Source organism: Alosa pseudoharengus, unplaced genomic scaffold (assembly GCF_046254945.1).
Source record: "Alosa pseudoharengus isolate Yale_2024_CS ecotype anadromous, Long Island Sound unplaced genomic scaffold, YU_APseudo_1.1 YU_APseudo_1.1_scf_22, whole genome shotgun sequence".
Taxonomy (NCBI): domain Eukaryota; kingdom Metazoa; phylum Chordata; class Actinopteri; order Clupeiformes; family Clupeidae; genus Alosa; species Alosa pseudoharengus.
In genome coordinates, this window is record NW_027468680.1 from 27,974,696 (window position 1) to 27,998,059 (window position 23,364).

Sequence of the window (23,364 nt, forward strand, 5' to 3'; positions counted from 1 at the left end):
TCCTATATTTGAGTCTCCTCAGGGGCATCTGACAAAGATGGTCCCGAATCACTCAGTTCCGGACAGCGAAACTTGGTCCTGGACAAGTAGTTCACATAAGTAGAAGCTGGTGGATCACCCTAAAAGACAAAAACATGTTTCCTAACTAAAACTTTAAAATAGTTCTATAAAGCAATGGATAAAACCAGGCAAATTCCAGGATATGTTCATTTGATCTTACCACTGTTAAAGGGAGAATATCCTCAGTCCACTCCTTGATCTCGTTGTTTTGATCAATGGTGACATTGATGATGCTCTTACGTGTCTGTCTAGATCGCTGGGCACATGGTATAATAGCTAAAACAAAGCATGCTGCAACATTCAGAGCACCCGCCACTATGAAGCCCAGGTTGTAACTCCCAGTCATGTCATTCATCCAGCCTAGCAGACAAGAATTCAGTCAGTTATCAGCTATGAAGCCACTCTAAAGACAACCCAGATAATATTCTAGTCCATTTAATCAAATTAGAATTACAGTATGCTAAATAACACTTATATTTTACCAGCAAAAGGTGGTCCAAAGCAGCTGACAGCATTAACAGTAAGCATGAACCCCCAGGCAACAGGCATGCGCTCAGCTCCCATAAGGTCAAAGGTTAGCACAGGGAGCAGGATGTAATTTCCAGCATCTGCGATACCCAGCAGAAAACCAAAGCCAATGAGAGCAGCGTAAGATTTAAGAAGGGGGATGAGCAGGTATAAGAGGCCTGCAAAAAGACACAAAGACTCATCCATATGTTCTGCAAGACGTATGGCTATGGCTGATGCATTCCCCATGGATCTGGCCTAAAATAAATTCAAGATATATGTATAAGAAGCTACCAAATATCTACTGTATGTATGCAAGAATCAATCTAAACTGATTTTCCCTCTCAAAGAAAAGATAATCTACATACTATTACAACTATTAAATCTGAGCAATTTGAGCATGGGCTATCTATAACATTTGTGCTAGCCTGTGGCTGAACCCACCTACAAAAAAGACAGAGGCCTGATTAAAGTAGAGGCGGTTGATCTTCTCTGAGTCACAGATTCTGCCAAAGATGATGCGACTGATCATGCTACTCAGGCCCAACACCAGCATGATGTTCGTGGCTTGGTCCACCGGTATGTCTAGCTGCACGGCGTGTCTGATCTGTAACAGGAGATGTCCAGAGATACAAGGCTCACAGTGGGGAAGAGACAGACACACACATGCATGATATTTCAGATAGACTTAGCAGACACTCACCAGATGCACGTAAGGAATGAAAAATCCAAATTTACACAGCCCATTAGCCACTACCCAGATGAGGAAGACGGTGTCTTTCCACAAACCAAGATCAACTACAAATTTCTTTAAAGGTGAGGTTTTCAAATTATCAGCAACACTTCTTTTGTAACCTGCAATAGGAATACAAATGCAAATGCATATGCAAGACTGAATATTATCAGGACTGACCCCTAAATAAGCAGTAAGTATATTACGGATGTTTTTTATGGGTTTATCTATTGAATCTGCATGAGAGGCCATGCAGTGTAGGACAGCCCAGAGACTTTCTAATGAGAAGACACAGCACTCAAAAAATCCTCCATAGAAAGGCATGGGGTTAGTTTGTAACGCCAATATGGCAGTTGTCTACACCAGTGGTTCTTAAACTGTCCCACGACCCCCTTCTCTCCAACCGGCAAAAACTAAATGTGTTCTCTAGGCTATGTAGATAGATAGATAGATAGATACATAGATACATAGATAGATACTTTATTGATCCCTAGGGGAAATTCAAGGTCACAGTAGCATACAGACAACATACACACACACATTCACTAACAGCAGAAAAAGTAATTAAAAGTATATCATATAAAAAAACACAACTAAGCAATAAGGACTGTAGAAGATAAAGAATATACTAAATATACTAACATTCAAATTATACTAAATAAAACTTAATCTAAATCAATTCTAAAAAACAGTATCCACATAGTGGGTGATTAATCAATCAGGTGCGCTTGCAATGACTGAAGCAGGGACTGAGCCTGTGGTCCTCTGTGCAACACCAAAGGTACTGTCAATGGCAGCCTTTAACAATCTGATTAATCATTTTCCAATGGATAACTAGCTGTCACTCAATGTAAAACTGGCGATCCTGTGGCAAAAGAAGGCTGCATTGTGTTCTGTCACTGGTAAACTAAAGAGATGTGTGTACAGAGTATCCACTTTCAGAAGAACATTATGGAAACACTGAATTGTATGCCTACATATAGGGCTGAATATCCCAGTTCTTAAACATGTTTGTCTAAAAATGTTTAGAAAAATCATTTTGAGACCACTCCCATATTTTTGGCGACCCCCCTGGGGGTCCAGACCCCTAGTTTAAGAAGCACTGGTCTACACATATCCCGCCCCTTCCACGGCCAAAAGTCGACATTTGTGGCAATCGTGATGTGTTGTGAATACATTGTACAAATCATGTGTTGTGATCACGCCGCTGCAGCAAGGTTGGAGTTGTGAAGCCTTGCGCACAGGCAGTTCTGCCCGAAATAGATGGCCGATAAGTGCCCAAAATACGTTGCAATATGGCCGTCGATTGGAGGGACTTGCCTAAAAGGACTTTGGGCAGCCTCTGTGACAGCTCTAGCATATGAATGTGAGAGGTGGGGTACCTTTTGGATTGAGGGGCAGGTAGGTGAAGCCTGCCATAATGCACAGGATCATGAGAGTGGAGAAGACCCGCAGGCTCCGTCTCCAGCCCAACGTGTTGATGAGGTACTGATGGAGACGGGTCTGGACCAGAGCACCTGCTGCACCCCCAGACATCACTATCCCGGTGGCCAGAGCTCGATTGGTCGTGAAGTACTGGCTTATCATGATCATGCCTGCCATGCATCAAGGAAAGTGGCATAGCACATGTAGATGGACAGCTGCTCCAGATAACACTATAATATCTGTAACTTATCTGTACAATCTCAGTGTTAAAGAAAACATTAACAATGTTGTTGGCATCATAACCACTGCAAAGATTTGTTCAAAACTGTTCCATTCAAGTAGCTCTGCAACCCCCCCCCCCATGTAGAATCTGTTGCGAGATTAGTCCATCTTATTTCATGGCATTGTATTCAAAGAATAAATTGTGATTTAGGCAAAACCTGGAGTGAAAGCGAAGCTTGAACCCACTCCTGTGAGAAAGCCATGCGTGAAGAACAGGACACCCAGGGAAGAGGCATAAGAAGAGCATATGATGGAGATCATGATGATAATGGATCCAATAATGGAGATTTCTCTGGCACCATACTTCACAGTTAGCTTCCCTGATAATGGGCCACAGATCATGATGAAACCATAGCTGATAGATCCGACCCAGGCTGGAAGACAAGTCAATGTGAATACATTTCAGGATTTCCCCCCCTTTTATATTAGCTTTTACATTAATGTTTCACCATACAGTGCATTCGCAACAGTTCTTTTTAATCTGATCCAGATGATCTTTCAGCTTGCTAAGTAATCTTTGTGTAGGCCTACAGTGTGTTTGTGTCTTCTTAGGACAAAGGTTAACAGTAGCCTATGCCTACTACCCCCAAAAGTTGTTGTCTAATGAGATCTTTTTGAGATGAGATAGCGAAGCCTACATTAATATGTCAACAGGTGGCCATTATGCTATTTTCCTCTCATTTGGCCTACAAAGCTGCCAGTCTACACTAGCCTATGGAATCTTATCTAACGTAGGCCCTAGCCTATACTGTCCTCTTACCTGTCTTTTGGCTCGTCTCTCCAAATGTGTCAAGAAGACTGATAAGGTACACTCCAAATGAGTTATGATATCCCAAGACCAACACGTTATATAGAAAAGATGAAAATACAATCACCCAACCCCAGCCACCATCTGGAGGAGGTCTGATGACAGGTGTGCTGCTGGCTGGTGGTGCAGGTTCTCCATCAGAATAAAAACGTCTGAATGGAATAGCACTCCGAAAAAGCGGCATTATGAATAATTTAGCTATGAAGTAAATTAATTAATTACTAACTTGGCCAACACCATGAGGATAGAAAAGTTGTGATCATCTGTGGGCTAATCAACTGGATGGTTAACGTTAGGCGTAGGCCTACAAACACCTGGGCAGCATCTTAGACCAGTACTGAAGTACCTCGCCCAACACCGTAATCAAATGTGTTCATTAACTAGCACGGTTCAGCAAGAAGACACGTTGGCAAGTTTGTTTAAAAGCTATTTCCAATTCATATTATCAACTTGCACCCCTTTTCCGATAACGTTAGACTACCGTGTCAATGTGGCTAAGTTGGCTAGCAATCATCAAGGATTCTCGAATCTCTGGTTGCCACAGTGACAAAATCATGAACTTTGTTGCTTTCGCATGACCACACAACAATCAAAGGTTCTTTTTTCCTCTTTCTTCTTTCTTTTTTGTTGTTGCAATTTGTGTCAAGTTTAAGAAAATACAATTTGTGTTATTGTTGTAAAAATGTATTTGACCGTCAAATGTAAAATAAACCATTAGTTCCAATGAACCATAAACCATTACTAAGTAGCCTAGTCTTTCACATGGCAGGCTACGTTAACCTATAAGGACAGAGGACATACTGGGGTAGGATGGGGGAAAATATCATTGCTGTAAAACAGAATGTGTTGAATGTTTTTCTAGTTTTGAATTATGAAGTATCCCTTACATAAAGTGGGGGCTAGCTGTGCCATGCCAGTGGTGGAGCAAAATACCCCTACCCTGACAGAGCAATTTACACATTAACTGCAAAGTCAAAAGACAATCAGTTTTTAGGCCTAAAATTAAGACAAAATATCAGTAAGTAAATATTAATATTTTCTATAAATATGTAATAAATGTGATGTGTTTAAATGGATTCTGTATTACACATGGTTCCTACACATTTTCCATTTCAAAATTCCATACTTTTTCCATACTCAAATGTTCAAACTTCTCGATAGATTTTTCTGACCATATTCGAGACATTGGCAATGGAGTGTTCTACTAGCATTGTGAACAGCTGTATAATAATGTTTATTATTAACTTGTTAGCCCTCAGAAAACACTTTGTTGAATACTTTTCGTTGGGGAAGTGCTGAGTTGGAAGGTGCACTCACATTTGATACAGCATAGCCTACATATGTTGGAGACTAGTGCACTGCTGGCAGAGGCCTCAGAAATAAACAGTATTATTTGTTTAACAGTTTATCAGATAATAGAGTATCCATGTCTTGGTAACTTTTACAAAATCCAAAAAGTCTACTAGTGTTTTAGCCGAAAATAGCAGAGCTACGCAAACAAACCAGTGCACAATGGTTTTCAGGGGCACAGGGGTTCTCGATTTGGTTTTGGTACCAGGGTCCCCTTGTGGGAGAGATTTTTTTCTGAGGACCCCCATTCAATTGTATCTTGATGTGGACTAACAACTTACAGTTTTTTTCAACTGCTTACACACTAAATCTTTGCTTGTCACACAATTTTCTAAACATGTCCTCACAATTTTCTAAACATGTCCTTCTCAGTGTTTGACTCAGTTTTCAATTGACTAAAACACATTTTGCAAAACACCAAACACAATTTTCTACCTAACACACAAAAATCTAACAGGAAGTAACTTGATTTCCTTCTTCAAACACAACCCATCAAAATGCCACACTAAATCACCAGTGCTTCACTCTTTCTCTTCACATGTGCAAACACTCTTTACTTTACTGAACACCATCCAATCATTGCCTTAGTATAGGTCTACGAATAGATATACTCTCTATATAGGTATAGACCCTTTCAATCTGCTCCTAGAGGATTTCCGGTTGAAATATTCAGAACCAATGCAGATACTTTGAAAATTACAGTAATCGGACTTTAGCTTACAGTAATGTTCTACAAAAAGTTGACTTTATGTAAAATTTGTCTTTTTACTCTATTTTTGTTTGTCCCCATGTTACAGTATACCATTAGCTCAATAAATTTTTCTGTGCCTCCAGAAATGCTTTAGGAAAGCTTACTGTAGAATTGTTTGTTTCTGCAGTTGAAAGGGTCTATAGGCCTATGAATACATACTGTACACGACCCCCCCCCCCCCCACACACACACACACTTGTCTTTAGAAAAAAACAAAATCAGTGTTTTCAAAACTCCATGTACATCTGGTGGTCACTGTATTCTTCTTTGCTTTTTTTCTTGTTTGCTGTAAAATACTGTATTCACAACAGCAAATTATTTGGGAAAAATCACTATTTTTGGTTTCATTGAGTTTCATATTGCTTGCATTTTTACTGTGTATTTCAACTTCTCTTTTTGATACCGTAACTTTCACTCTTGTATGGAAATACATATAGAAAGCCTAAGACAGAAGAGCTTTAGGTTTTGAGCAACAGTGTGTACATAATGTATCCAAAATGTCATATTATGACAAAAATGTTTGTAATGTGAGGCGAATGTTTGCTTTAAACATGTGTTTTTGACATTTTGAATGTTGTGTGTCATTTTACTGGAGATTTGGGGCATTTTGCATTTTGTGTGAGCAGTTGTGGGTTTTGTGTGTGGAGTTTTGAAAAATAGACACAGAGTTTTGAAAACGTGTGTAAACAATTGTAAAAAACTGTAAGCTACACAACAGTAGGAATGGTTCATTATGACCTGAGTGAAGTGATTAGAACTGTACTGTAGATGCAATAGTCTGGAAACACAAATATTTCTCCATACCCTTGTTTCTTTTTTCCATACTTATCCAGACCTGGACATTACTAAAATCAAATTCCATACTTTTCCAGGTTTTCCATACTGCGTAGGAACCCTGATTACAGGGCTTAATGTTATCAGGCATTGTTCTGGAATTCAGGGATGTGCCAGGCTGTGTAAGATTTGAAGTAGATAATTATTTAATACGCCATTGAAATTTATGATGGCTTTTCATACATTAAAGTAACAGACAATGTAAAAATTGCAGGTTAAATCTAATTTCAATATAAAATAATTTTAAAAAATAACACAAGAAACTAACTCAAATGAACAGGAGGAAATGCACTAAAGTACTTATAAAAGCATTTATTGGCATATTTACATCACTGATTTACCTATACAAAACGTTGAAGCAATGTTGAAAACTAACAAAGAACTCCCGTTTAATTCAGATGTTCACATATCCAACAATTACAAGTACAGTCACATAAACACTCATACACAGCTATCACACATACTCCCCACAGTCCGAGATAATGATTTTCTGTTTGGTCTTGCCATCTTTTGATCCTTGCGCCTGTAGATTTTTTAAAAGGACACTTTCAATTATCATAATTCATAACAATGAAATAATTAAAAACACAAAACAATGAAATCTAAAAGGCTTTAAAATGATTTTTTACATAGATCTATGTCACAGAGTACTGTTGGTACGGAAAAAAAACAAGTTGCTGTAGCCAGGCAGCTACAGTGTTACACTCTGGGGGCATGATTTTAAAGATGCCCCCAGAGTGTAGCACTGTAGATGTCTAGCTTTTTTTCCTTCATTTTTCATACCGACAGTACTCGGTGAGCTCGAGAAACAGAGATCTATGTGAAAAATCACTAAAGTTCTTTAACAAAATAAGTCATTTTGAATTAAGAATCATCAATATCATCTTCTTTCGATCACGCTGAAATAGAAACTTTAGGCTTTAATAACAGCTTACAATAACAGCCCTCATTTGTACTCCACATATTTTATGGAATCACTCCCACTCACCTCAATAGCGCGCACCACATCCATACCCTCGATCAACTCGCCAAACACCACATGCTTGCCGTCAAGCCAATCTGTTTTGTCTAAAGTGACGAAGAACTGAGAGCCATTGCTATTAGGCCCAGAGTTGGCCATGGACAACTGCCCTGTATATGTAAAAATATGAAGGAAAGATTAATCAGAAAGTATAACAATCAAATCCACTAATTATCCAGTTATTCTTACAGTTGTTAATGCTTGCTGGATTGGGGCTGGCTGTATCAAGGTACAATAAAAATATGATCACCAGCATGACACTGTTACAAAGCGACTAGTCAAACAGTCAACTAATGAAAAACTTGTCAACTGGTAAAAATCAGTTGTCATGAAACCCCTAGCAGCGAAAGGGTTTTTAATTTTAAAATTATACACACATTTTAACTGTAGGATGCCAAAACATTTGCACATGCCACAATTTTTATATCAGAATTTAGTAACCCTCCCTTGGCAGATATTGCAGCTGTCCAATGTTCTTATACATAGCTAAGAGTCTTGAATTTTCTCCTGCCCACCCACACCCAGCATTGACAGACTTGGTTGGATATACAATAAATGAGTCTTACCTGGGGCAGTATGTTTGAGCACAAAGTTCTCGTCATCAAACTTGCGCCCATAGATGGACTTGCCTCCAGTGCCATTGTGGTTAGTGAAATCTCCCCCCTGGCACATGAACTGTGGTATGACTCGGTGAAAACTGCTACCTTTGAAACCAAAGCCCTTTTCATGGGTGCAAAGGCAGCGGAAGTTTTCTGTCAAGGTAAAATCATGTGGCAATGGGTTACTGACTGGTCAGAAAAACAAAATCTTTCCCTGGCAAATTGCGATGTACCCGAGTTATTATATCCCTTGACGTATGGTGTGTACCTCTAAACAAAACGTAATGGTACTGAAACTGTTTTGTGTGAGAGCCATGTTGATTCAAATTCCATCACAGCATATGAGATGAGGACCACAATAAATGGTGTCCATAAGGATTAATATATGAAAATAATAGATGATTGATTACCTTGATTAAGCTTTGATGCATTAGCAAAATAAGAGTGTCAGAGAACTGTGTTGTGGACAGTTGTGACAAAGATAATCATGAAATTAGGAGCAATACACATTTTAAGTTCCATTGCAGTAGTATCATGCACACTAGCTGTGGTAGGACCAAAAATAGGAAAATGAGTACACATAAATAATGCACAAAACGTATTAATGACCTGCTGTCATGGGAACAATATCTGATCGCAACATGAAGCGCATTCTTCCGGCTGGTTTGTTTCCTATCTTGACGTCCATGTAGACCTGAGGGTTGCTCCTTCCCTTTTTGGCTGGAGGTTCACCCTAAAAAGTACAGAGGATAGATTTTAAAATGTGAGCATTTAACTTAATTTATACTAAAGCAGTATTACGAAGTTTGTCTAAAACTAGTACGCTACCTTACTAGTACCTAGTGATCTAAAAAGCATGCAAAAAAATGCAAACACCAACAGCCAAAGATAAAAGCACCACGAGACGCTAACTGGCTTTTTTTAGGCTATATTGTTGGTGATGCCATTTTATGAACGCTTTTCTTACATGTTTCAACCCCAACAACAAAACTACACAGTGTATAGGCTGGAAGGGTAGTGAGAATGACAGGTGTGTTTATCGTACCTTCACATGACCACACATACCAATTATCAACAATTATTTCAAATTCATAAGTAAAAGTAGTGGCTCATAAAACATACCTAAGAAATTTTCTTTACCAAACTCCATAAATTGCAATAGTTTTATATGGAGAATGCCAAATTAAATGATCAGATATGAACTGTAACACAGCTGCATATTACTGTCTGTGACCATCAAGCACATACAAAAGTGATTAACAACAGCATCTTACTTCCTGTGTTGTTGTATTGGCTGGTTCTCCACTTGCTGATACTGCCTCTTCACCCTCTTCTGTAGTTTTGCCTGAAAATTTCTTCAACCAGTCGTCATCGGACCAAACTGAAAATACAGACACAATATAAAGAAACTCAATTTACCAATACATGACCTGGCAAAATACTGTTCAGTACTTACTACTGGCAAGTGTAATATGGCATTCCAATGCACACAGAAAAGAAAGACTTGTAATGTAGAAAATAAGGAATAAAAACCCAATAAAAACACATTTTACACATACATTTGACCACTAGGAAGGAACAAGTTAGCAACCTCTAGTGCAAACACGCTTTCTCCAGAACTAGTAACTGAAAAAAAATAATAATAAAATGCCTACCTGGACGAGAGGAACCCTCTTTAATCCTCATGGGTTTGGCGATGTTTACTCTGATGGTCCTGCCAAACAGCTCGGATTCATTCTGCAAATAACAAAACCATGAGGTACATATAGATCTGTAGACTGGACCTGTCCAGTCAGTGTCAGAGACAGACTGTTAAAATTGCAAGTTTTGCATTTGTGTATAGTCCTGTACATTCAATAAGAGGGGAGATTAGAAGCGTTATTAAACTCACCATGTTATCAATTGCGGCAGCAGCATCCTGCAATGACAGAGTGCGGAAACTTAATTCACTGATTGTATGACCGTTAGACAACTTTAATCTTTAATTTAGTCTTCATCTAGGGAAATCCAGTGAAAGTGCTTCTTGAAAGTGCTTTGTCAACACCGTACCGACAGTCATGCTAATAAAGAAACATTGAATTGACTGATAAACACTAGATGGCGTTCTGTACCACTACTAAACTTTGGCTCGCTTCAAACATGAACAAAAATCAAAAATGATTTCAACAAGTTGAACAAAACGCAACTCTCATCCAGAAGAGGGAAGTACAGCATCATTCGATTGCAGGAAATCAGGGAGTTTGAAACGATGTAGACCTACAAAAACAACCCACCTCTGCAAGCTCGAATTCAATGAAGGCGAATCCTCTGTGTTTTTCTATAGAAGAAAAAGACATGGAACATTAACCACTGACTGACAGTTCCATGGGGGGAATATTTACAAGTAGGCTGGACCGAGCGGTTAATTTACCTGTTTCATAATCCAATGGAATTTGAATGTCTGTAATATCACCGAATGGAATGAATGCCGCGTGTAAAACTTTCTCATCCACTTCCTCCGCAAGCCCACCTAGTCAATAAAAGACAGCAGTCGAACGTAATGTTGTGAAAGAGTATAGTCTTATAAATAATTATGTGGACCTAACGTTAAGAGACTCTTAACGTTAAACATACGTGAACGAGTTATCGTTAGCTTCTACCTTGCAAATAGGGCTTAGCATATTTCGGCAACAGAACAAACGTTAACGCTATTTTTTAGTCTCCCGACCCTTTTGTTGTATAATGTTTTTTGAGCAATTAATAAACCAATATCAAAGTTATGACTATTCTGTTTTACTCACCAACATAGAGTACACGCTTGGCCGCCGCCATGATTTTATAAACTTTAACCTTTCAACCCCTCTAGTTCGTGATTTTTTTGTTTTTCTGCAATTGATGGAATGGGTTTTTATTGCCACCTGGTGGAGTGGAGTTCAAACGTCCAACAGACATAGGTCAGTCCTCCTGGTGGGGCTTCTGGTGTAGCGAGTGGAACCACAGGACAGTGGGCCAGATTTGTTGGAATGAGACATCATGGGGCCGTCATTTTCATGGTCATTTTCATTTTTCTGCATTGGTATCAGAGTGTTTTTAAATTATATACTTTTTTTGGGGGGGAGTCCAAAAAAGTCCAGCTTATTGTGGTCTCTGAGAGTATACTGAGAAAGATTGCACATAAAGTTGACAATTTTGTTTCAACAATAGGGCCTCTGAAAGGTATAGCCCAGCAAACACCAGACCTACTCTCAATTGAAAATTGGTCTGGATATCCTTGGTTCACCTCTGAGCATTGACCCACAATATTTGTACATACATGGCATTAAATTAACATGTAGACTTTAGATTTTGCTCATCATTAAAATTATAGACCATCATGTCAAATTGATGATTCCAATATCATGTTTCATACTACTTCCGTTTCAATTGTAATTTAATGGTTGTTAATGTTTTTTTCTTTAAATTCAGGGCTTCCCCTCGTATACCCCATGTTCCATGTCACAGCATTATGGACTTCATCAGCTAAAGGAACATTTCTTGAAAATATTTTTTTCTTTGTCTTACAAGCAGTAAATAATCTCTTATTGAGATCTCACCTGTTTCTCCTAAATCACTTATATTATAGAAGAATTTTTAGGAGAAATAATGAGCAAAAATAATAGATTGAGGAGAATTTTTATTTCAATAGTATTTTGAGATGAAGTTGAATTGGGCTGAGAGAAGAGGGTAGCTATTCCTGAGGAGTTCAAACATAAAGAATAGAACAGACAAAAGAGATCTCATTTCGATTTTCCTATGGGCAATCTCACACAATATCTTAGAAAACGTCTTGTGGCCAGGGGCGCTGCTAGATCATTTGGGCCCTATGACATGCAATAATTCTGGGCCCCCCAATAATATATAATATTATTGGGGGGGGCTCTCTGGGGCCCCCTTTCAATGCCTGGCCCTTAGAATCGTCCTGTCAGTGCCTGGCCCTTAGAATCGTCCTACCCTATAGGGGGATGGAGTAGGAGATGGAGACAAATTGATAAGTGTGATTTATTTTTGTGGAACGGATGTACAGGACTGAGTGGCAGTCATATTTAGTACCACTATGCGGTACATCTAGTTTATTTACAGATCTACAAGGATACAAGGATGTTTATTGTCACATGCATATAGTTACTGGATGTAAGAAATGCAGTGAAATTATGTCTGGTGTCAGCCTATTTGTGCATTTATGGGGGGGGGGGATAAAAAGTGCAGTAGAAGAGGGGTTTAGCACCCAAGAGCAACAGGGGCAAGGGAAAACTCCCTTACTAAGGAAGAAACCTTGGGCAGATCCACGGCTCAAGGGACTAACCCAACTGCCAGGGGTCTTGGTGTGTGTGTTGGGGGGATGACAAGGGAGATAGGATAGTGTGCTGTGTATGTGGGGAGAGGGCAGTGTGCAATATGTGTGTTGGAGAAGCTTCCTCATGAGACAATGTGCTGTGTATTGGGGGGGCAGCGTGCTGTAAGTATGTTGGGGATGTGTGTTGGAGAAGCATCCTGATGAAATAATGTGCTGTGTATAGGGAGGGGGGGGGGGCAGTGTGCTGTAAGTATGTTGGGGATGTGTGTTGGAGAAGCATCCTGATGAAATAATGTGCTGTGTATGTAGGGGAGAGGGGGGGGGGGCAGTGTGCTGTAAGTATGTTGGGGATGTGTTGGAGAAGCATCCTGATGAAATAATGTGCTGTGTATGTAGGGATCTACGCTTGATTCAGATTTCTCTCGGCGCAGCTACCAGAACAGTTACAAATTTCAGACAGGTTGCTGACGTCCCATCTACGTCGGCAAGCTCAGTTTGAGGCTGCGCAGCTGCGCAGTAGTCAAGTCAAGTCAAGTTTATTTATATACAGTAGCGCATTTCATACACAATGTGCTTTACATAAACAAAAGAAAACAGTAATAGCAAATAAAAGCATAGAAGGGCAATAGTCAAAAAATTGTTTAAAAGGTAAAGATCATAATAAAAAAGAAAAAACATAAAACGCACAAGGTAAAAATATTTAAAAATAAAGAATAATTAAAAAGACAAAATAAAAAAAGACACAAGGTATATAATTTTCAAAGCATATTATAAAAAATATTTATGTGGTGGTAAAAAGCTGATTTTTTATGAGAGTGGCAACCCTAAGTTTTTCCTCCTTTCAAATATAATTACTTCAGTTTTTTCTTTATTCAGCTGAAGAAAATTTTGAGACATCCAGGTGTTCATTTGTTCCATACACTAACAAAGAGATTAAAAGGGACCATAATCGTTTGGCAACAGAGCTGAGTAAATGTGTGTGTTATCTGCATAGCTGAGCTCCTTTCTTGTAGATATGATTTGAGCCAGTTGATAACTATGCCTGTAAATCCAACCCAGTGTTCTAGTCTGTGTAGTAAAATATTGTGATCAACAGTGTCAAATGCTGCACTAATAATGTTTTACCTGAATCTGTATTGAGGTAGCCTGACGTAGTCATACTCAATTCTAGTCAGAATATGAGTCTGATACTGCTCCATTGGGACGCAATTATGGGGTGTGTTTCAACCGATACAGGGGGGGAATGCCTCTGCACTCAATTGGATAGACCTAACCAATCAGAGCAACAAAATAGCTTAGTAAGGTGTAGGAAGAAAACACACAAACCATCCTTCTTCTCCTATTCCTTCTTCTCCTATATCCCCTCCATTTTTAAAAATAATTCTGTTGAACAGTGATATGCTACAAACATGTTAAACAGCTGGGAAAGGCTGTCGCCAATCCCTTGAACAGGTGGTCAATCAGAGATTTCAAACGAACGAGGGAACATGTCGCAATGCAACAGCGCTGTTTTCCCTTGATGAAAGTGAAACCACGAGTTTTCCCACATCTCAACTTTGGCCAAAGTTTTCAGAAATAATCGTTTTCAGTGATACAACCTCATTAAATAATATGAATTTTCCATATGGGGTCTTAAAAGCCATGTATCCTTCTAGCCACAGCGTTTTTGTTTCAAACATAAGCCTAACCTACTGTAAGCGTGCTCAGATGACGTGATAGACCAGGCGCTGTTGCTCACCTATCCATCATCGTAAAGCCTGATTTGATTGGTCCACCCGATATAGGGCAAGCATACTTCCACCACAATGGAGCGATGCCAGACCGAACTTCCCAACCTCAAATGTTGTGGGTGGGAATAAGTTCGGAATGGCACCCAGGCTAGTATTGAGGTGTATGTCATTGAAAACCTTAATAAGAGCTGTTTCAGTGCTGTAATTTGCCCGAAAACCAGGCTGAAAGTAATCAAAATACCCATTTAATGTTAGGAAGGTGGTTAGTTGATTAAAGAGTACTTTTTCAATAATTTTATGGGCCTGTAATTGTTTAGCATGAAGGCATCCAGGTTATTCTTCTTGAGAAGTGGCTTTTCAACAGCTTTAGTGACTTAGGAATACTAGGGATTTGCTTTAGCAAATGAGGAGAGGGCTCTTCAATTTCCGCCACAACCGTATAGTTTGCTGTGGATTTCTTCGATGCACCACAAGCAGATCTTTGTGCAGACATGGATTCTCCCGTTCCTTCATCATGATGTCAAAGGTCTTGAAACCTATGTGTTTTTCTGCAGCTATACCAAGAGCTTGAAAACACATCCCTGTGTAGACATCATCGATGGGATGAAAGGGGATGTACCAGGTTATATTGTAGAGGGACTCTAGCAGGGCCCCCGAGAAGACAAAGCCACCACCACTAGCATAGGGTGGATAGAGTCCATCATAGAATGTGTGTGGGATATAGTACTTTACATAAGGGTTACGCACAGGGGAGGTTTATATTTGTGTAAGGCCAACATACAGTTTTGACTTCTTGGCTGGCTCCAGTGACTTAAGGTATTCAAAGATAGCTTCTATATTAACAAAAACATCATCATCACCCTTGAAAACAAAGGAGACCTGAGGACAATGTAGGATGGACCATTTGAGAAATACATGTTCCTTTAGAGTGAGGTTGTAAACTGTGTCCTTAAAGTCCCAAAGAAGCAGATCACCAAACTGCTGCGCTTCAAGGGATAAGAGCTTTCCGAGATCAGGATCATCCAAGGATAAGGTACCCAAGAGAAAAAATGTGCGTAGAAAACCATCTTCCTAAACCCCTTCCTGCCCCCAAGTCTGTCTAACAGCTTGTCGTTGTTCAAAATTGTGTGGACTAGACTTAATTCCAAGGAGAAGAGTCACATTGTCAGGTTTGCCATTATAGGTACACTTGTTGGACTGATTAATGAGAATATCAGGACTGCGGAAATGCATGCTAAGCATAAAATCTTTGAGGATGGGTGGGTAGGTATTGAAATCTGATATGCCGCTGATTTCAGGTTGTCTGGAAGTTCCTGCGTTGTCCAACTTTTTGAGACCAGAGTGAAACTCTCTGTTCCAGAATGCTTTGCTCTGTGGAATAGCATTTATAAATGCAGGGGTAATGTGGACTGTGGATATCCTCACATGAGGAAGTTGGACTCTCTTTGGTTTTCCATCTACTGCTCTGTCGCTTGGGTGACCAATTACAGACTTCAAAGAAATATCTGCTAAATTTGAGTAGATAAAAACAAGACAGGACCAAATCCCTAATAAAGCAACAAATATTCTGGTACGGCCTTTCATTTTGTAGACTTTCAAATACAGATGTCGAGGTGATCAAGTGTCCACTGCAGTGTACTACTGTACTGTACTGTACTACTACTGTACATGGTTGAAAGACATAAAGCTGGTCACAAAGGGGCTCCCCAAACTTCAGAGTATTATGCACAGTAAATCTTGATATGCAGTGTTATGGAGGAGTGGCTGGGCAGATGTTTGTCATTGATATTCTTATTGATTCTGCAGGTCATCAGATCGATCTGTTAAGAGGAGAAAAAAAGAAAATAATGACTGATTATAAAGATATTGTCTTAATAGTACCTCTCAAACATTATTAATGGATTTCAGGACAGATAAACTGTCACATCATTTGGAAGTGTGAGGACAGTGTGAGAATAGTTCTCAAAGTTTGTTGCTGTTAACTTCACCATTCTAACATTATTATTATGACCACCATTTTCCCCGTCATCTGAATTTTTGGTAGGTGAATAGTTGAATGGTAAGTACAACTGGCAAGGAACTGGCTACAGGCCAGTTAGTGTACAGTCACTAAATTTACACATAAATTCCACAAAACTTGGCATGCATTCAGAGAGTGTCAGAATGATCATACACCTCAAATTTTGTGCAGTTTTGACCTGGTCAGCCAGAGATACATGCGATTACAACACCTCATTTTTGCTTTTTGTTTAACTAGGTGGCGCTATACATCAAATGAGTGGTTATGGGCAGACCCGGCGGCAGACACAAATTCACGGACAGACATTACACCTTTCCGGGGGGGGGGGGGGGGCACGGGAACTTAAATTGATCACGGTAGTTTAAGCTTACACTTGACAAAACATTCTAATATGGAAATGTAGATGAAATTGTTGTAAAATGGTGCAGCTCCTTTAAGAGAGCCCCGTGCGCCGGAATGTAGAGAGAGAGAAAGCGAGAGGGGATATGTGTGTTAGAACGGAGATGCGTGTGGAAAAAGTAGACGTTCTGGAGCGAGTCATATTCAAAATATTGCAAAAATAAATCCGCAGATAAAACCAATATCCTCGTTCATTTGCTAACCACTTTCAGATAGAGTGTTAGGGAGTTAGCCCCGAAGTTACGGATAACTTCGGCCCTGGAGCGGTAACAAGCTCTATGTTCTCCGACTCAGGTCAGAAGAAAAAAACAGTAAAGGTTAACGCTATCAAACAAACCCAGAAACTAGGCCTACTTCTACTAACTACGATACGAGACATAGCCTATCTGCGAGCTGATAAGCCATATTTGTCATCGGATGACAGGGGTTAGTGCAGATGTGAAGTAGACTGCTCCACTAAAACCTCCTCTCCATTTATGTGATAGCTGGGCGTACCTAATGTTCCTGATTGATTAGCTATGGAATAATGCAGATTTTACAAGTTTTATTTGCTACTTGCTATATTGACAAACTTATAATATAGGCCTACATTTAATTAGTGTTCAAAATCAATCCATGGGATTGGGGAATTGGGGTTGGTTGGTGCAGCCAAGCTTATCCAGGGCGGGCACAGATGACTTCCAGGACGGGCCCGGCCCCCCAAAGTCCCCCCATGACGCCGGGACTGGTTATGGGATGGGTTGACGTGGCCCCTTAAGACCAACATATTAAACAATTTGGTCCTCCTAGGCCCTACGGTTCTCGAGATAACTGTGTCCGCCCTACCCTCCTTTCGAGGGGTCCAGTTCAGTGGGGGGCCGTGTCATCCTTGTGGGGCTTCATGCCCAACAAGTTTTGTGGACCCCGGTCTTTCAGTGTCCCAGGAATCATTGACACAAAATTACTGAAGGAAAAAATAAATAAAAAATCCGGAAGAAAAAAAAAACTCTGACTAAACCTGAACCTATAATAAAATGATAAGCTTATAGGCCTACTATATCAGTTTCCGTCATGTATTTATTCATGGTCCAGTACATGTAGCCTACTACAGACAATTTTGACATTTACATATGTCATGCATATTTGTATTTGCTAGTCTCCAGTTTCCATCATAAAAGTGACATATCTGCAAGCGACCGCATCTGTCAAAGACTCATCGTGAAATGTCATCGATGCAGCCAGTTAACATGGGAGCCAGTTGCCATGTAACACCATTACTACTAAGCCATAATTTACATGCAAGGATTAAAACTGGTTGAAAACAGGTTTTGTTCTTTTCTAGTTCTTTTCCAGGAAATTATTTTATTCCGGACAAATTTCCAGTTGGTCTCGGGTATGCATAGAGTATTTGACAAACAAATCAACACAACATCTGATATACATTTCTGTGCACTGAATACATTCCTCTGTCTTGTGTCTGTGACGTTAACCGAGACACAAGCTGTCCTATCAGTGCAGGGATCTTAAGTATCATGCACTGACCATGAGACAGACCTCACAAGACCTTATTGCTTTTTCCTAATGTTATAAAAAGACTATCAAAAAACCTACAATATGTGTGGAGTTTCAAGATGCCACAATACTCTGCATCAAGAGCGCAAATTTCAAATTGCAGCGCAGTGTGACAAACATCCAGTATGTTAGCATCATAGAGTTATATGATTGATAGCAGTCGCAGATCAACCCACTTTTACCATTTCAAAACATTTTTTCTGTCTTTTTTCATGCATTTACTGACACACAGGGTAGGAATTTCACGGCGGCCACGACGGCCATGGCCGTCGTAGCCCCTTGCATTGGCCGTGAGGCCCCTTTGAAAATCAGAGGTTTACAGGCCACGGTAGCCTTGGTGCCCCCTTCTTTCAATATTCTGCTTTGCGTCCTACTAATAGCGATTTTGCCTGTGGCCTGTCAAAATAATCTTAGCATTCACAGCGCAAATTAATTTAGTCTTTAACGCAGTGGAGAAAGTGACAGCGCAAGAAAGTGCGTCCAAATTCTATGAAGGTATATTGGGTGCAAAAGTGGCGAGCACATTTAACTGCAGATTTTGCATGTGCACACTAAAGTCGTAAATGTGTAACAGTAAAGTTGAAGTTGTACATATTTTTTTATATCTTGTTAACACAAAATAGGGGCTACGGGTTCACAAATCCTTTTTACAGGTACACAAATCCTATCCTGTGAGTCACAACTTTCAAGAGTCATGCACTCGACACTTTTGCTCCAAACGTTGCAGCGCAGTTGGTGCGAAACACATTTACACATTTGCACATCCGTGTTTCATAATCTGAGAACATGCACAACATTCGTGCATTTGTAAACCCAAATGTGAACTAATGCATCCAGGGCCGTTTCAAGGAATTTGGGGGCCCCAAGCAAAATGGACATGGAGGCCCCCCCCCCCCCCCCCCCCGCACGCAAAGCCTACAGGAACCACCGCATAGCCATACAGTTTATATAAATACAAAATTTTGACAGTGCAAATACTGCAGTTGCATATATATTCTGTGCATTAGTTTTGAACATTTTGAACATTTGCAAAAACACCACCGTACCATAAAATCCAATATAAATGTAAAAAAGTGCACAATAACTAAATCCAACATACTTAAACACACACACACTCACATTATTCAGTTCTCACAAAGTGAGAAAATAAAACACTGCCATCTTATGCAGAAAAAGGATGCATTGTTCAAACTATAAAGAGTGCAGGTTGTATAGCAATTTAAAAATCCAACATGTACACACACAGTCACACACACACATAAGATTAACCTTTCAGGCCATCTTCATCAGTGGAGGTATCCTTAGGAAGAGCCTGAGGGCTGAGAAATTTAAGCAAAGCACCTTGAGGGAGAAAGAAAAGATATGTTAGCATTTCCATATTTTGATATTTAGAAGGGATGCAGCTGCTTTCACAACTACCAATGCTTACTGTAAAAACATCCCAAGCTAATGTTATACATTGACCTAGGCCTACTTGTAGCTTAACATAGCATTTAAGCATTCTGCTGTTTGAGAATTAGACAGACGCACCCCGTGCTTTAAAGACAGTAAACAGCTGGCGTGCATGAATACTACTAGACATGAAAGTTCCAGTCTGCTTTGATGCACGGAATTTATCGTGTGGTTTTCCTAACCCCCATTTGGTAAATAGATTATCACGGTCGAATAGTTAGTATAGCAGAGAAGCTATGCCACTTTCATCAAAACCTATTACAAAGCTATAGCAATGTTATGTCATTAAATACGATAAACAGTGATTCTGGAACAGATCTGCGTCTTCCTTATCCCGTTAATAAACATATTACAGTATGTAACCATATTCCGTCCGTTCGGGGAACAAAAGTTGCTAGTTCTAGTTTGTTACAAGCAGCATGGGCCGTCAGGCAGGTAGTTAACATAAACATTTTTTGCTAGGCTAGCCTTCCTGCTGCGACATTACACCAGTTGTACAAGACAAGTAGAGCTATTTTTTCCAGTGTAATTTATCACTTACCACTATCTTGTTTTTTCTTGTCATCCTCTTCCTTTCTCTTCTGGCTTCCGGACGCATAACTCGGCTTCATTATGACTGCCGAGGTTTTATATTTTCGCGGCAGCAGCAGGCTGGCTGGCTTCTGTCAGCGACTACTGAGAGGGGCCCCCTTGAGGGGGATCCCGGTATTGCCGGTAACAGTGTCGTTGCACTTTACTGCATTGACTATCAAATAAAAGGGGCGCTCACAGTTTGTCGTTGCATTTTATTCTTAACCAGTCGTTGTCTTGGGGCCCCTGGCCAGCTCGGGGCCCCAAGCAATTGCTTGGTTTGCTTGCCTTCTAGCGACGGGCCTGAATGCATCCGAAGTTGTGCATCTGTGAAATAATTTCTCATTAATAAAATTCTACAGATCGCTTTGATTTTCTTGCACGACTACAAGTCAATTGATACAAGTGCTCGAATCTGCTTCTACGAATGACGAGTGACTTTTGCTCCTGGCTAGGTGATATAATAGGAGCAAAAAGATTTGTATGTGTGCACGTCGAGCAATCGATCGAGAAAACAAGGCGGCCGGATCTGGATCCTGGATCGCGCTCAGACTACCATTGCCTGCTCATAAAGTAAGTAACCTCAGCATGTTTCCTTATCAATGAAGGACACACGATTTATAGTTTTTCTTTACACAAGCAAGGAAAAAATATTTGTTGCGGTGTGTTAGAAAATTGATTTTGGACGGGCAGTGTTATATTTCTGTACTTCTAAACTAGTTATTTATCTAGCGATAGCTAGCTAGCTTGATCTGGCACTGGAGGATTTAGCAAGCAGGTAAGCTAAGCTAAACATAGCTGTCATGATAATGTAAACCAACAAACAAGATAACTTTCTTCATATTATTATCATGGGGCAGTTCCAGCGTTATGGATGTGACACACTTTTGTGAGAGATTACAGGTTTTCTACAAACTCTGTGAATTTTAAAGGAAACTGCCGAAACTATGATATATGTACCATGAAGGAGACTTGAATGAACACAAAAAGTGTGTTTTTAAAACTATGCGTCATTTTCGTAATGCATTATGTAGGAAAAACTGGCGTTATGGATGTGACTGTTTCACGTTATGGATGTGACGTGTCTGAACCAGTCCTCGACAAACTACATAAAACACATAGTTAAGTAGTGAATTTTGATATGAAACAATTGAAATGGTAATCATGAAAAACTAGCGATGAAATTATTGCTTCCTCAGTGCCCACTAAGATCTACAGGAAGAATCAGGACAACAAGTCATTTAAAATATAAAAAAGAAATTAATTATTTTCTTTTACCATCATCAATTTTTGGTCAGTGATTCCCGGGTTACTGAAACACCAGGGAACATGAAACTTGGTGGCCACTCCCCTAAATAACTAGCCCTACCTGAACCGTTGCACCCAAGATGACAAAATATTTATGGTATGTTAGTCTCAAGAGCCCGCATGAACCTAACCCATACCCACTCATTTGTTATTTGCACACATAAAGTACATGCACGCGCACGTGCACACACGCACATGCACACACACGCACATGCGCATACACACACACACACACACGCACAGTCGCACACATACAGTACAGACAGGCAAGCACACACACACATAAACACATACAGACAGGCAAGCACACACACACACACACATGCACAAACACCCACCCACATGAATGCAGACACATAAACACACACACACAGGCACGCATACGCACATGCACACACACACATAAACACACAAACACAGGCACGCATACGCACATGCACACACACACACAGACACACACACACACAAACACAGGCACGCATACGCACATGCACACACACAGACACACACACACAGACACACACACACACACACACACACACACACACACATATGCGCACACTCATTTACATGCACATGAGTTGCAGGAGTAGGAGATGGAGACAAATTGACAAGCGTGATTTATTTTTGCAAAGAGAATATGCAGGACTGAAAGGCGGTCATATTTTGTACCGCTATGCGGTACATCTAGTTTATTGCTGCCCTTACTCATGTTACTCTGTGGGTATTAGCTATTACATTGAGCTATAATTGCAAGCTATAATTGAGAGACTCCTAGACTTACTTGGTTTCACCTTCATTCTGGCCCATTGCAGATTACTATTTAACTTACCCAGCAACCTGTTGGTGCATGGAACGGTTGTCGTCAAGGTTGTCATGTTGTCCATGAAAGCCCGAATCGGGGGGAGGCGTGGCCCTCCCTGCAACTTCTCCCCCCCACTACCCATTTTGAGGCCCTAATGATGACCTCCATTGCCATTGTAAAAGCAAGTGGGGAGATGGTACATCCGGCCATGATTCCTATCTCAAGTTGTTGCCAACCTGTGGTGTAATCAGCTGTAGTAAAACATAATTGAATATCCAGAAAGTATGCTTTTACTAGGCTTTTAATGCTACCTGGGATTCTGAAATAATCAAAGGCCTCCCACAACAGACTATGCGGCACAGACCCAAAAGCATTAGCCAAATCCAAGAACACAACGTGCAGGTCTCTCTTCTCACGCTTTGCTAATTGAATTTGGTGCCAAATCATGCTGGTATGCTCTAAGCACCCGGAGAAGCCAGGAATTCCAGCTTTTTGCACCGTGGTATCAATTAGTTTATTCCTTTCAAGGTAATTTGTCAGTCTCCGTGCCACCACACTAAAGAAAACCTTCCCTTCAACATTCAGTAGACTAATTGGCCTAAATTGATTAATCTCCACTGCGTCCTTTTCTTTGGTAATAAATATTCCCCCAGCCCTCCGCCAAGCCTTGGGAATACTCTGCTTTTTCCAACTATCTTCATTAATTGCCATAAAAATCTTAAAACATCTGGTGCACTCTTATACAACCGGTAGGGCACTCCATTAGGTCCCGGGGCTGAAGAGGCCCTTGCACGTTTTATTACTTCTTGCACCTCTTTCCACCTTGGTGGACTATCGTCGCATTGGC

General features: G+C 40.2%; 1 protein-coding gene and 1 pseudogene across 1 annotated transcript; both read right to left on the reverse strand.

Moving 5' to 3' along the window:
• Positions 1 to 7,047: 7,047 nt before the first annotated feature.
• Positions 7,048 to 11,236, reverse strand: ppie (peptidylprolyl isomerase E (cyclophilin E)). The gene is made up of 10 exons (XM_076299567.1): positions 11,151 to 11,236; positions 10,781 to 10,879; positions 10,644 to 10,687; positions 10,262 to 10,288; positions 10,026 to 10,107; positions 9,645 to 9,751; positions 8,980 to 9,103; positions 8,338 to 8,523; positions 7,739 to 7,881; positions 7,048 to 7,273 (listed from the first exon to the last, which is right to left on the reverse strand). The coding sequence occupies exons 1-10, from the start codon at positions 11,179 to 11,181 to the stop codon at positions 7,205 to 7,207; spliced, it is 912 nt and encodes a 303-aa protein (XP_076155682.1). The 5' UTR covers positions 11,182 to 11,236; the 3' UTR covers positions 7,048 to 7,204.
• Positions 11,237 to 14,808: 3,572 nt separating this feature from the next.
• LOC143139205 (N-acetyllactosaminide beta-1,3-N-acetylglucosaminyltransferase 2-like) lies at positions 14,809 to 17,697 on the reverse strand (annotated as a pseudogene).
• Positions 17,698 to 23,364: the final 5,667 nt, after the last annotated feature.